The sequence below is a fragment of the Neophocaena asiaeorientalis genome, unplaced genomic scaffold (assembly GCF_003031525.2).
Source record: "Neophocaena asiaeorientalis asiaeorientalis breed wild unplaced genomic scaffold, Neophocaena_asiaeorientalis_V1.1 scaffold915, whole genome shotgun sequence".
NCBI classification, from domain to species: Eukaryota; Metazoa; Chordata; class Mammalia; order Artiodactyla; family Phocoenidae; genus Neophocaena; species Neophocaena asiaeorientalis.
The window spans coordinates 965,256-980,662 of NW_020172448.1; the positions used below are offsets into that span (position 1 = coordinate 965,256).

The following is a 15,407-nucleotide window of genomic DNA, read 5'->3' on the forward strand; positions in this document are numbered from 1 at the left end:
TCTTTTCTTTTTTTTGCGGTATGCGGGCCTCTCACTGTTGTGGCCTCTCCCGCTGCGGAGCACATGCTCCGGACGCGCAGGCTCAGTGGCCACGGCTCACAGGCCCAGCCACTCGGTGGCATGTGGGGTCTTCCCAGACCGGGGCACGAACTCGCGTCCCCTGCATCGGCAGGTGCACTCTCAACCACTGCGCCACCAGGGAAGCCCCTTTTCTCCAGTTTTTTACATACAGTGTCTAGCACTCAAATCAGTCATAATTAGTTATATGAGAAAATAAGACATGTCCAAAAATTAAGAGAAAATAATAGATAATTAGAAATATACCTACAGGGAAACCTAAAAATCGAATTATTTGTTATGTAACTATTACTATGCTCAAGGAATTAGAAGCATGATTGAGAATTTTGATAGAAAACTAAAAACTATAAAAAGAACAAAATAGAATATTTTGTTCAAAACAAAATATTTCTAAAATAGAAAATTTAGAACTGAAAAATATGATAAATGAAGTTAAGATATCAGTGGAAGAGTTTAGCAGGATACAGACACACTGAAGAGAGAATTAGTCAACTGGACAGTTTGTGGAACATTTTCACACTAAAGCCATGAGATACAGATGAGAGCATATAAGAGATATTTTGGACATGGTGTAAATTGTACTAACACAATTTATTTTTGGTTCCAGAGGGAAACTAAAAGGGAAATAGGATAAAAGCAATATTTGAAGAGATGACAAAGAATATTCCAAGCTTGATGAAAGAGATGAAGCCACAGATTAGGGAAGCAATAGGAGCCAGGTAGTATGAACGTAAAGAATACTACACCAAGGCACATCATAGTAAAACAGAGAAACACTCTAGACAGAGAAAATACTAAAAGTAGCCAGATAGAAAAGGTGTATCACCTCTATGAAGGAGCAAAAATAAGACTAATGGTTGACTTCTCAACAGAAATGCTATCTTTAAAGTTCTGGGAAAAGTTAACTGGCTGTCTAGAATTCTATAACTAGCAAAAATCTTTAAAAAATGAAAAAGGCCCCCACAATTTTCAGTTTAGCAGAAGCTGAAATACTTTGTTACCAGGAGACCCACACCAAAGGAAATTCTAAAGGGTGTTCAGGAAGAAGAAAAAAGTTTTCCAGTGGGAGCTCAGAGCATAGAAGTGGGATTGAGATTCTCCAGATTTGTCAATATTCTCTTTCCTATTTAAATTCCTTTTAAGAACAGTCTGTACTTTGTCCCCCTTACTTTTATCCCATTTCTTCAGGACTCATTGCTGCTATTCTGCCATTCTACCATTCTACTGGAAAGGTGACTTCCCAATTGACAAGTCTAAAGATTATTTTCTTGCCCTTACCTTACTAGAATGTGGCAACCTTCAACCTTTACTAATCTTGTCCTTCATGAAATTTGCCAGTGATTCTTGGATGTACTCCAGAATCTTCTATGGTACTTTATATCTTTGTTGAGAGGTTCCTGACATAGGAATTTTTAAAGCTCTGCAGTTATTCTGATACACAACTATGTTTGAAAGCTTTTTCTACCCCTTTTTCTTCTGTGATCTGATACTCCACACTTCCTTTACTATTTTTATTTTGTCTTTCTTATAGCTCTTTTTCCTCTGGCTTTTAAATGCTGCTTCCTTAAGTTTCTGATTTTGGTCTGTTATTGTACTTATTATTTCTGACTTATAACATCTGCTCTCATTGTTTTAACTTGCAATAACAAGATAGTACAAGGGCAGAGACTTGATATATTTTATTCTCTGCTGCCTGTCTTCCTTGTGTCTGGCATGTAGTAGGTGCTCCATAAATATTTGTTAAATGAAAGAATAACTAAATGAATATGTTCATATTGTTTAATTAAAAAATACTTTAGATCACAGTTATCAGTTTTATGGTTTTACCTTTCATATTTATGTCTTTAATCCACATCTATATCTATATATGACTATTTATATATAGTGGACCAGTTTTCCCAACACCCAGTACTAAACAAAATCTTGTTTTCTTATGGATTTGTGGTGCTATTTTTATTTTCTAGCAAGTTGGCTAACCCATCTTTTACTAAGATTTAATACATTATAACCTCCAGTGCAATGATTTTCAAACTTTATAAACTGTGACTCACAGAAAGGAATACGTTTTACACTGTAAAACACTTTACACATACATATGTATGTAAAAATATCACCAATGAAAATTTTACAAATGATACTCTGGTGAATTGACTGTTTATGACATGTTCTGATATTTTCCATTATATTTTATTTCAGTTTTTTAAATTAATGTTTATCATGATGACATTAATGGGTTACAAGCTATAGCTTAAAAACATAGCTGCAGGAAGCTTTTTCACGAGCATCTTTCACATGCTTTCATTATGCTCTACATGATCAATATTACTGTATTTTTGAGTAACACTGCTATTGTTATAATTAAATATCTGTCTCCTTTCTAGGTTGTGTGTCTCCTTGACCATTAGCGATAATACGTAATTTCTTTGTGTCTCTATCACCTAGCATCTGGCCCATAAATTTATTTGTACTATATTTTTGTAGAATTGATACCTCTAGAAAACTCATACTGAACATAACATGTCTAAAAAGTTCTCAACTTTGCATTTGTGTAGATTTTATTTTGAGGAAACTGCTTAGGCACATAGTAACATAAAGAAAGGAAACTTTTAATAATATATATTATGTTTTTTTGAGTTGTCCACGTATAATTTTCTCCTTTGCAGTACCGTAAATATTGTTAATGATCAAGAATAATATGTCAAAATAAAAGAAATGTGACTTTTTCTCAGGGAGAAAATAGGCCTTTTTGTGCTAGTGGGAAATATTCTGTATATAAAATAAATCTTTCAGGCCAGTCATATTTTCATAGTTCTGTTAATAGAATTTTCCCTTCTGTTATCTTAAATTGTTGTTCTTTTTCAGTCATTATTCAATCTTTTGGAATTTAGAAGACTAGTTCTGAATTACAAGCCTCCATCAAATGTTCAAGATTTACCCCGAAACCAAAAGGTAAAATTATGAAAAATTTTTAAGCAGCGTATATATGGTTTTCATATTCTTTTATCTGTGTTTGCTTTTTGGAAATTTGCCAAATCAAATCTGAAATAGTGTCAAATTTGAATGTGAACCTATTAATCTCAGCTACAACAATAACTTCCTATTCTTGGTTAGTATATTGTAATTATGAATTTTTCTTCACCTGTGTGTCAGTAATAGGCCAATTTTTTTGTTTCACTTTAGTAATTGCTTTTTTCTTCTTTTTTTTTGGATGTCAAATTTCAGTAAATTTTATAGGTTACCATTTACAATTCAAGGCCTTTACTCAGTTGCCTCCTGAAAAATTGTGTGGAAATCAAAAATTTATCAGTTATTTCTGTAGCTGAGCTCTTTAAAATGTTAGTTTTGCACTGGTTGTCTTTGCAGTGCGAATCTGTAACTTCTAATATTGTTAGGCAATATAATGTGACAGAGAACACAGGCATTAGGACCACATTTCCTGGGTTCTGGCTGTGGACCTGCTTGGTCTAGTTACTGCTCATTTTCCTTATCTGAAAAGCATAAATAATAAAAGCAGTTATTTTATAGAGTTGCTGTGAGAATTAAATGAGATAAAACACATAAAGGACTTAGAAGTACCTGGTACATAGTAAGTACTAGGTGTCAGCTATTGCTAGTTGTTATACTGTTCATATTAGCTTTTCAAAAGATAGGACTGATTTGCATGCAGAAATTCATACTTAATGAAAAAATTAATTATGGAGATGATATCCTTGAGTGTAAGACTTCAGTGATCCTGTCATAAAGAAACTGTAGCCCTAAAGGGGACTGGGTGCAAAGACAAAGAAGTTATAGGTTTTAGTAAAGTGTTGAACTTTGTGTGACCTATTGTTAATAGTAATAATACATTATTAAATTATGTTTTCCTTTTAGTATCTAATTTTGAAAACTGCTTTTCCTGCAAACACGTGAAACATTTATAATGCTAGCTAGTGGGAATATAATTTGATTTATAACCAGCTTTTCAGGCCGTAATCTTTGGCCATAAAGTGTCAGACTGATAAGCCATTTTCAAAAGGGAAGCAAGATCACCTGACCAACTACTCATACTTCCAGAGAAATTAAGCAGACACCTTTAAGTCATTACAGTTTTTACATGAAACTTTTTGGACTGTTGCCTCCCTCTGTCACAATTTGGTTAGTTTGTTGTTCTGATGTCTTGGTTGAAGTATATTTATAATTCACATGATTATTTAGAATTATTACTTGCAATTTGAAAGATATCTAGATAATCCCCCTAGTACTTGGAAATTATTTACACCTCTAAATAATCCCAGGAACAAAGAACAAGTCAAAGAAGAAATTTCAGGGTATTCTGAACTGAATAAAAATTAAAACATGATGTATCAAAATTAGAGGGATTTAACTAAAACAGTAGTTAGTGGAAAATACATGAACTAAATGCCTTATTAGAAAATAAGAATTGTTTCAAATTAATGGCATCAGATTGCATCAAAAAATTAGCGGGGGGAAATCTTGTTAATTTGAAAGCAGAAGAAAGGAAATAATTAAGTACATAAATCAATGAATTAGACATCAGGAAAACAGTAGAGAAAAATTAATGGAACCACAAGCTGCTTCTTAAGAAAGTTGGTAAAATTGATAACCTTCTAAGTAGACTGAGTAAGAAAAAAGAGAGAAGAAACAAATTACCAAAATAAAGAATGAAAGAGGGGCACATCACTGCATATTCTGTAGACAGTAAGAGAATAGTGGAATATTATACACAACAGGCAAATATTTAAAAAGCTAACAGCTGTTGAAACTGATGAAAAGATAGATAACCTGAGTATCTCTATATTATATTAAAGAAATTGAATTTTTAGTTAAGAACCTACCCACCAAAAAAAAAATCAATAGCAGCAAGGTTTATTGGTGAGTTATACCAAACATTCAAGGAAGAAATAATAGCAATTCTCTACATGTTTTCCCAGAAAATTGAAAAAGAGATAAAACTTCCAAATTTACTCTATGAGACCAACATTACGCTGAAACCAAAAGTAGAAAAATATATTTCAAGAAAAGAAAACTACAGACCAATATTCCTCATGAATAATAGAAGAAGAAATTGTCAGATTTTTGGCAAGTTGGATGCTGTAGTACATATAAAGGATAAAAATACCTCATTGGCAGGTGGAGTTTATCCAGGACTGAAAGATTGGTTTAGTGTTCAAAAATCAGTATAATTCATCATATTAACATATTAGACAAGAAGAGCCGTATGACTATCTCAGTAGGTGAAGAAAAAGGATTTGAAGAAAGCTAACATATATTTATGGCAAAATCTCACAGAAACTAGGAATAGTAAAAAACTTTTTTATCCTGATAAAACTCATTTATGAGAAACTTACAACTAATTATAATACTTTATGGTGTAAGACTGAACCCTTTTCCTCAAAGACCAGGAACAAACAAGATGTCCCTCACCACTTTTCTATTAAACATTAGACTGGAGTTCTTAACCAGTGCTGTAAGGTAAGAAAAAGAAATAAGCACGCAGATTGGAAAGGAAGAAACAAAGCTGTCTTTTCATTTATATGACTGTCTATTTAGAAAATCCTAAGTACTCTACTAAAAAAAAAAAGATGCTAGAATCAAGAAGTGAGTTCATTCAGCAGCATTACATGATACAAGGCAAACATACAAAAATCAACTGTATTTCTTAATACTAGTAACACACAATTGGGAATTTAAATTAAAAAGTACTTATGTAAGACAGCATAAAATATGGAATATTAGAGATAAAGTAGACAAAAGATATGGAAAACTACAAAAGATTGCTGAGAGAAATTAAAGAAATAAAGAGATATACTATGTTCATGGATCAGGGGATTCAGTTTTTTTAAGATATCAGTTGTCCCCACCTTAATCTGTAGAATCAGTGCAATCCAGTTATAATCCCGGCAGGCATTTTCATAGGAATTGACAAATTGATTGTAAAATCTATATGCAGAATCAAGGGATGTGGAATAGCCATAGCAGTTTTAAAGAGAAAGGCAGTGTTGGAGGAATTAATTATTTGGCTAATGATCAAGACACTGTTATTGGTGAAAAGATAGTCATATAGATCAGTAGTACAGAATAGAGAGTCCAGAAATAGAACAACACATATAGGGGTAATTGGTTTTAATCAGAGTTGCCAAAACAATTCAATGGTCAAAGGAAAATCTTTTAAACCAATGATGTCTTAGACAGAAAAATACTTTCCAACCTTTACAGGACACTATTTATGAAAAAAAAAAATCACAATGAACTGTAGACCTAAAACAAAGAACTAAAACTATAAAAATTCTTGAGGAAAACATAGAAAATTTTAGGGTTCTGGATTAAGAGAAGATTTCTTAAGAAGGACAATAAACAGGCACAAATCATACAAGAAAAAAATTGATATTTTCATCAAAATGAAAAGCTTGTCTTTGAAAAATTCATACAAAATGAAAAGGCAAGCCACAGATTGGGAGAAAATATTAGCAAAACATATATCATACAAAGGAATTGTATCTAAAATATGTACAGAACTTTTACATCTCAATAGTAAGACAAGTAACCTATTACTATATTGGGAAAAATATCTCAACAGATTACAACACCAAAGAAGATACACAGATTGTAAATAACTACATGAAATGGTGTTCAATGTTACTAGTCATTAGGCCAAATGCAAATTAAAATGAGGGGTGCCACTAGAAGAACTAAAGTTAAACAATATAGCCCATATCCAGGTGTTTTAGAATGTGGACCTAGAACTCTCATTACACTGCCAGTGAGAATATAAAGTAGTTTAATGCCTTTGGAAAACAGTTTGTTTGTTTCTTAAAAACATCTACCATACAGCCTTGCCATTTCCCTTCAGTTCTTTACTCAAGAGGAATGAAACCATATGTCCACACAGAGCCACATCCAGTAATATCCACTGCAACTGGAACAGGTTAATGGATAAATAAGTTGTGGTCTGTCCACACAATGGAATCCCACTCAGCAATAAAGTGGAATTAATTATTAATGTACATAAACATATGGATGAAGTTCAAAATAATTATGCCGATTGCAGGAAACCATTGACTAAAATGAGTACATAGAATATGATTTGATTTATATAAATTTCTAGAAAGTGTAAAGTAACCATGGTCACCTGGGAATGATTAGGGAGGGGAGTGAGAGATGAAGAAAGTTTTGGGGTTGATGGACAGGTATGTTATTGATTGTGGTGATAGATGTATACATATGTGAAGCTTGTAAAATTGTACACTTTCTAATGTACAGTATATTGTACATCAGTTATATCTTGATAAATCTGTTTAAAAAAAGATAAAGAATTGTGTTTGAATAATTTCTAGATGTGGTGGTATTTTCATAATTTATGCAGTGGCTAGTCTTAACAGCAACCACTCATTTTGCCTTTTGAAATTCAAGATTTTCTAGCCACAGGAATTGGCTGAGAGCAAAAAATGTTTTATTAAAGTATTTAACTTTTCACATATGCGTCTCAGCAGAATTTCACTTGATTTTCAAAAGTCATTTATTTCATTCTTGTCACTTGGCAAGAATTGTCTCAAAAAACTGCCTTGCCTTAGGTACAGTGATAAATGAAGAAATTGATCACAAGAAATTAAGGAGATTTCTGAAAATTATTTTATGGATTAAAGTTTTTAACATTTACACTCTTGAAACCTGTTTATATAGGGCACTTGTTGGGGAATAGTAAGTACCACAGAAAAATCATGGATTAATTTTTTATCTCATTTAAAACTTCTGCATTTCATCTTTATCATCAATGATGGAATTTATTATGCTTAAATAAAATCCATGTTTTCTATAACTTAGCGTTTTTATGTTAGACTTTATGTACTTTCTGATTGCTGTAATGGGTATGTAGTTTTAAATCAAATAAATATTTGGAATCAGTTTTATTCCTTTACACCTATTTCTTAGGACTGCTCTTTAATATATTGTGGGAGCAACTGTTTCTTTATTAATTGATTATATTATTCTGGGTAACAACTGTACAGACACACACTGCTACAAAACTATGCAAACTTGGAAAATTTTTCTAATATTTAAATAGTATATGTAAGCTTTATCTGTTAAAATTGTTATTTCAGGAGCTAACCATAGTAAGAATTGCCTGTCTGATTTGTTATCATAATGTATTTCACTAAGACATGTGAATTACATTCTTATAAAAAGTTTTCTTATTTTAAAATAAATTGTTTGTGATTGATAATAGTGGGTTGTTTTTGTTCCTTATGGAAGAAGAAAAACAATAGTGAGTTTTCAAAGGAACACTAGAATGATGATACATTAGTCTCATTAGGATCTAGTCTAATTACTTATTAGACTAATGTGTCTGATAATTAGGATTTTCACATAACAGTGGCAGTAGTGATTCATTGCTGAATGAAAAACATTAATTTCAGTAGATGTGGAGTTTGAAGAGATCATTGACTTGGAGGGGCCTGGGAAGGCTTCATGGAGGAGGGGGATTTTTGCTTAAATGGGTTTATTGAGCGTAAAGTACTTAAGTAGTGCCTGGCACATGGTTAGCACTCATTGAATATTGGCTCTTGTTATTGCTGTCCTCAGCAGCAGCTGGGCTTTGCTGAATGGAAAGGATTATAATAAACAGACTTAAATGAGGATATTCTTGGCTGGGTAATGACATGATTTACTGTGAATATGTGGCATTTATTCTAAAATTGTGAGCTTAGTCTAGGTCCTCTGCTCTTTCCATGTTTGACTTCTTCTTTCAGTCTCCTAGATGACAAGATCACTCTTCCTTTTTTATGATAATAGGAGTGCTAGATTCATCCCTAATCTATATTAGTTAAATTTTTGGTTAATTTTAAAATGAGTATCTCTTTACCAGTAAAGATTTTAATCTTCACTTAAGGATTTTTTCTTTTTTTTCAATAGGAGCATCGGAATTTGCCTTTTATGCGTGAGCTTCGGTATCTAGTTGCACTTCTTGTTGGTACTAAAAGGAAACATGTTGATCCATCAAGAGCAGTTGAAATTCTTAAGGATGCTTTCAAATCAAATGACTCCCAGCAGGTAGCTTTGTTGTGCTTACTAGTTCATTAACTTTTTTATTTAATCTGATCTTTTCTTAAGCAGTTTTTTTCAAAGATAAATGACAAAGCTGTTGTCATTTATCTTTATACAAATAAGCTGGAGCCACTTAAAACATTGTTTGTTTGGAAGATTTACTTTTAAATTAAGAAATAGTGATAATCTTGAAAGTATATGATAAATGAAGCTGTAATTTATATTATAATTAAAATTACTAAATGAAAGCAGTAGGTAAAATTCAGAATGTTCACAAACTTTTAATTAAAAATCTTCACCAAGGTGTGATAACCCAGTGTCAGTATAGTGTACACGCTTTTGATATGCCTCTTTTTGCTGGCAGAAAGTAGTTTTCCATAATTACTCAGAAAAGGTTTCTGAATGACATTAACTTTGTTATTTTTTTTTTTTTTATTGCTCTTTTATTTCCCAATCTTTATGTAGTGCTGTTTGGTTGCTTTTTATCAATTTTTTAGAAAGAATATTGGGAATTTTCCTATAAAAATAGAAAATGTCTATAAACAAACCAACATTTTCACATATAATATGAGAAGTCAGAGAAATTAAAGAAGGAAAGTGGAAGAGAAGGAAAGAAAGTAACAGAGAATAATAGCAACAGTGTTGGAAAAGATGACAGTGACATAATGGGCAAAAAATAAAGACGATACTTGAGAGGAGATTTAAAAAATCTGCTACGTTTGCAGTGTAGGTGTTGTAGTACTTGGATATATATCTGTTACATGGATGTGTGGAGAGCTGAAAGATGTCTGATTTTGCCACTGCCTTCCCTGTGCTTTTTTTTTTTAATTCACTTTTTATGGCAAAGATAAATGAACAAAAAAGGTGGTCACATCAGAATTTGCTTATATTTGTTGTTTTTCTCCCCCCTAACATTTTCTTCTAAAGAGTATTGGATAAGTAGGAAACCTTTTTGTTTCTTGTCAGATATAACCTTGCAGGGTAAGTAATGTTATAGAAAAGTATGGAAAGTCATTTTAAAGTCTTATATTAGTGTGCTAGGACAGCTGTAACAAATTACCACAATCCGAGTGATTTCAAGACAATAGAAAATGATTCTCTTATAGTTCTAGAAGCCAGAAGTTCAAAATAAAGGTGTTGGCAGGGCCGTGCTCCCTCCGGTGGCTCTCAAGGAGAATCCTTCCTGTTAAGGAAGTTGTCTTTATATGTTAAGTTTAGTTGTCTTTATATGGCTTTGGAGCAATTTATTTAAGCTTCCTAGACCTTAGTTTCAACATTTTAAAGGTAAATAGGTTGGCCCAGATGCTTTTCAAAAAACTTCTATCTGTGAAAATGTATAATAGTAAGATTGTTTTATATTTGGGACTATTTTGATAAAGGCAAATTGCTTACACTTATTTATCTGTCTTTGGGAAGTCATAGTAGGGTTGCTTTATCCCTCCAGCCCACCCCAGCCCACTCCACTCCCCACAAACCTGTTTGCTATGCTCCAGGTCGGAGTGTTGAAAGAATTTTATGGTAGTTGACAAGTACAACTGCCACTGCTTATTCCTGTTTATCTATGTCAGGTAATCTAGGACCGAAGGGATGGCAAAAGGTGAAGATTGTGCTGGTTCTGATTGGAGAATCAGTTCGAAGTTCATGAGGTGGTAGACTTGATAGTTGGGGAGTCAGTGATTAATTAGGCTCAACCTATCCAAATTAACAGATATCTTAGTAAAATCAGATATGGCTTAAAAAGTTGTGCATTAACAGTTGAATTGAAAAAATGAATTGTTTAAAAACACATATTCCTTCTAAGACAGAAACCAGTAATAAATCTTTATATAATGAAGAACTCTTTGGTAATGTGGGTCCTTCATTTTATAAAGATTCATTAGAGAGCTCTTTGTGGGGAGGTAATAACTTTTTAAAAATCTCATTGATAAGTTTGAATTTATACACACACACACACACACACACACACACACACACACACACACACACACATACATATTTTTTTCCCTCCTAAGGTGAAACCCAGTTACATGATTATGAATATAATGCTTGTTTTTCTCAAATATTGATTTTATGCTCTGGTTAAGTTATAAATATTTCTTGCATTTGATGGGAAACATTTCAGTGATACCGTTGTGAGGAGTCAGTTAATTATACATTTGAAAAGACTGGCTGTAAGTTTTATGTTGCAGTATTTAGTGTTTTCATTGGTAGGCTCGAATTTCAACAAGACTTTTTTTTCCCCCCCACAGCAAGACGTGAGTGAGTTTACACACAAATTATTAGATTGGTTAGAAGATGCCTTCCAAATGAAAGCTGAAGAGGAGACGTAAGTTATTGTGAAATTTAGTGATGGAGATAAATTAGGAGATCGATAAATAACACTTTTTTTTTTTTATGTATTCAGTGTCAACAGAGAAATAAGAATCTGAGATAAGTGTGTGGAAACCCAAATGTTATCTGTATTTTTGACAAACTCTTTGGAATTTATGGCCGCAAATGTTGGGTAGCTTTAGATGTCCAATATAAGGTCAATCTAGTGAGAGATATCTAAGAAGTGATCTCTGAAAAAGCTAACCCCACATCCTCAGTTCTTATTCCATGAAGTCATATTCCATGAAGAAGAATGGGTCAGTGGTAGGGAAACATGCCAGGAGTAATAATTCTGATGAAATCTTTTTACATGGAATCGTGAGGACATTCATGATTCCTTCCATGTAAAGTTTCTTTTTAACATTCCCTGGGGCTTTTTATTTTGTGCCCATTTGGTTGAACCACTAAGACTCTGGTCATTTAAAATATATGGGCAGATCTCCTTAAGGGAAGAAGTTCACACACTTTCAGGGTGGTCCTACTCCCACTCTTCTGAGGCCACTCTCCTAACACCAAACATTGGTTCCTTTGTGCATCTTCCTGAAACATTGGTAGACCATTTAGGATTTGCCACCACAGGTTCTGATATGATTCTACAAGATGCATTACGTAAATTAACACCTAGAATACAGGCAAAAATCCAAGGCTGAAAATTCTTTCCTTCTCTTTTTATCTATTTTTGTTCTTATTTGTTCTTCTTCCAGTTTTATTGAGATATAATTGACATAACAGCACTGTGTAAGTTTGAAGTATACAGCATAATTATTTGACTTACATACATCATAAAATGATTACCACAATAAGTTTAGTGAACATCCATCATCTCATATAGGTAATATAAGAAAAAGAAAATATTTATTCCTTGTGACGAGAGCTCTTAGAATTTATTCTTACAAATTTCAAATATAACATACAGCAGTGTTAATTGTATTAATCATTTCAGTACTTATTTATCTTATGACTGGAAGTTTGTACCTTTTGACCACCTTTGTCATCATACAAAGATATTTGGTTATTATTGACTATATTCCCCATGCTGTACATCCCTGTGACTCACTTATTTTGTAACTAGAAGTTTCTACCTCTTAATTTCCCTCACCTACTTCACTCATCCCCCGCCACCATCCACTTTCCTACTGGCAACCATCTGTTTGTTTTCTGTATCTATGACTCTGTTCTGTTTTTTGTTTGTTCATTTGTTTTTTAGATTCCATATGTGAGTGAAATGATACAATATTTGTCTTCCTCTGACTTATTTCACTTAGCATAATATCCTCTAGGTCTATCCGTGTTGTCACAAATGGCAAGGTTTCATTCTTTTTTTATGGCTGAATAATATTACATGGAATGTGTATATACACACTCACACACACACACACACACACACACACAGACACAGACATCTTTATCCTTTTATCTATCAGTGGACACTTAGGTTGCATCTGTATCTTAGCTATTGTGAATAATGCTGCAATGAACTTACAGGTGCATATATCTTTTTGAATTAGTGTTTTTGTTTTCTTTGGATAAGTATCCAGAAGTGGAATTGCTGGATCATATATGGTAGTTCTGTTTTTAACTTTTTGACAGCCTCCATACTGTTTGGCATAGTGACTGCACCGATTTACATTACCACCAAGAATGCATGAGGGTTCCCTTTTCTCCACATTTTCACCAACGCTTGTTGTTTGCTGTCTTTCTTGTTTGTTTAGCCTCCATATGTTTGTGTTTTTACATTTTTTTCCCTGTAGTTTATTTCTAATCTCATAGTGTTGTGGTCAGAAAAGATGCTTGATATGATTTCAGTTTTCTTAAATTTACTGAGGCTTGATTTGTGACCCAACATGTGATCTATCCTGGAGAAGTTCTTTTTCTGGAAGGTTGCCTGTCTCTGCTAAATTTAGTTGTTTTTCTGAGGTTTTATCTTGTTCCTTCATCTGGTACATAGTCCTCTGCCTTTTCATTTTGTCTATCTTTCTGTGAATGTGGTTTTTGTTCCACAGGCTGGAAGATTGTAATTCTTCTTGCTTCTGCTGTCTGCCGTCTCGTGGCTGAGGCTATCTAAGAGGCTGTTGCAAGCTTCCTGCTGGGAGGGACTGGTGGTGGGTAGAGTTGCTTTGCTATCTTTTTGATAATAGCCATTCTGACAGGTGTGAGGTGATATATCATTGTGGTTTTGATTTGCATTTCCCTGATGATTAGTGATGTTGAGCATCTTTTCATGTGCCTGTTGGCCATCTGTATGTCTTCTGAGGAAAGTCTCTATTCAGCTCCTATGCCCATTTTCTTAATTAGGATTTTTTAAATTTATATATATTGAATTATATGAGTTCTTTGTATATTTTGTATATTAACCCCTTATCAGACATACCATTTGCAAATATCTTCTCTCATTTGATAGGTTGCCTTTTCATTTTGATAATAGTTTCCTTTACTCTGCAGAAGCTTTTTAGTTTGATGTAGTCCCATTTGTTTATTTTTGCTTTTGTTTCCTTTGCCTGAGGAGACATATCCAAAAAATTGTTGCTAAGATTGAAGCCACAGAGCCTACTGCCTATGTTTTCTTCTAAGAGTTTCATGGTTTCAGGTAGTCATTAATAGATTTTAAGTTTATTTTTGTATATGATGTAAGAAAATGGTTTGATTTAATTCTTTTGCATGTAGCTGTCCAGTTTTCCCAATACCATTTACTGAAGAGGTTTCTTTTCCCTATTGTATATTCTTGCCTCCTTTGTTATACATTAATTGAGCATGTAAGTGTGGGCTTATTTCTGGGCTCTCTGTTCTGTTCCATTTATCTACCTGTCTGTTTTTGTGCTGGTACTATACTCTTGATTTCCATAGCTTTGTAGTAGTATAGTTTGAAATGAGGAAGCATCATACCCTTGGTTTTAGCTAACAATGTTTTTACATATATCTATTCTTTTTCAGATTCTTTTCCCATATAGGTTATTGGTTAGAGTATTGGTTAGAGTTCCCTGGGCTATACAGTAGGTCCTTGTTGATTATCTATTATATGTATAGTAGTGTGTATATGTTAATCACAGCCTCCTAATTTATCCCTTCCCCTCCACCTTTCCCCTTTGATAACCATAAGTTTGTTACCTATTTCTGTGAGCCTGTTTCTGTTTTTTGAAGTTCATTTGTATCATTTTTTTAGATTCTACATATAAGTGATATTGCATGATACTTGTCTTTGTCTGACTTACTTCACTTAGTATGATAACCTCTACTCCATCCATGTTGTTGCAGATGGCATTATTTCAGTATTTTTTATGGCTGAGTAATATTCCATTGTATATATGTGCCACATGTTCTTTATCCATTCATCTGTCAGTGGATATTTAGGTTGCTTCCATGTCTTGGCTATTGTAAATAGTGCTGCATTGAACACTGGGGTGCATGTATCTTTTCAAAATATGGTTTTCTCCGAATATATGCCCAGGAGTAGGGTTGCTGGATCATCTGATAGCTCTATTTTTAGTTTTTTAAGGAAACTTCATACTGTTCTCCATAGTGTCTGTACCACTTTATATTCCCACCAACAACATAGGAGGGTTCCCTTTTCTTCATGCCCTCTGCAGCATTTGTTGTTTGTAGACTGTTTGATGATGGCCATTCTGACCAGTGTGAGGTGATACATCATTGTAGTTTTGACTTACATTTCTCTAATAATTAGCAATGTTGAGCATCTTTTCTTGTGTGTGTTGGTCATCTGTATGTTGTCTTTGGAGAAATGTCTATTTAGATCTGCCCATTTTTTTGATGGGGTTATTATTAATTTTGATATTGAGCCGCATGAGCTGTCTCTGTATTTTGGAGATTAACCTCTGGTTGGTCGCATCTTTTACAAATATTTTTTTCCATTCTGTTGGTTGTCTTGTCATTTTGTTTATGGTTTCCTTTGCTATGCAAAG

At 33.3% G+C, this 15,407-nt stretch overlaps 1 protein-coding gene across 1 annotated transcript in view; it reads left to right on the forward strand.

The window, feature by feature from the left end:
- USP25 (ubiquitin specific peptidase 25) overlaps positions 1-15,407 on the forward strand; it is a 114,768-nt gene that overhangs the window by 26,635 nt on the left and 72,726 nt on the right. The window contains exons 4-6 of the mRNA XM_024737342.1: positions 2,941-3,027; positions 8,989-9,126; positions 11,370-11,446. Of these exons, the coding sequence (XP_024593110.1) occupies positions 9,010-9,126; positions 11,370-11,446 (194 nt within the window). The 5' untranslated portion in view covers positions 2,941-3,027; positions 8,989-9,009. The remainder of the gene's footprint in view (positions 1-2,940; positions 3,028-8,988; positions 9,127-11,369; positions 11,447-15,407) is intronic.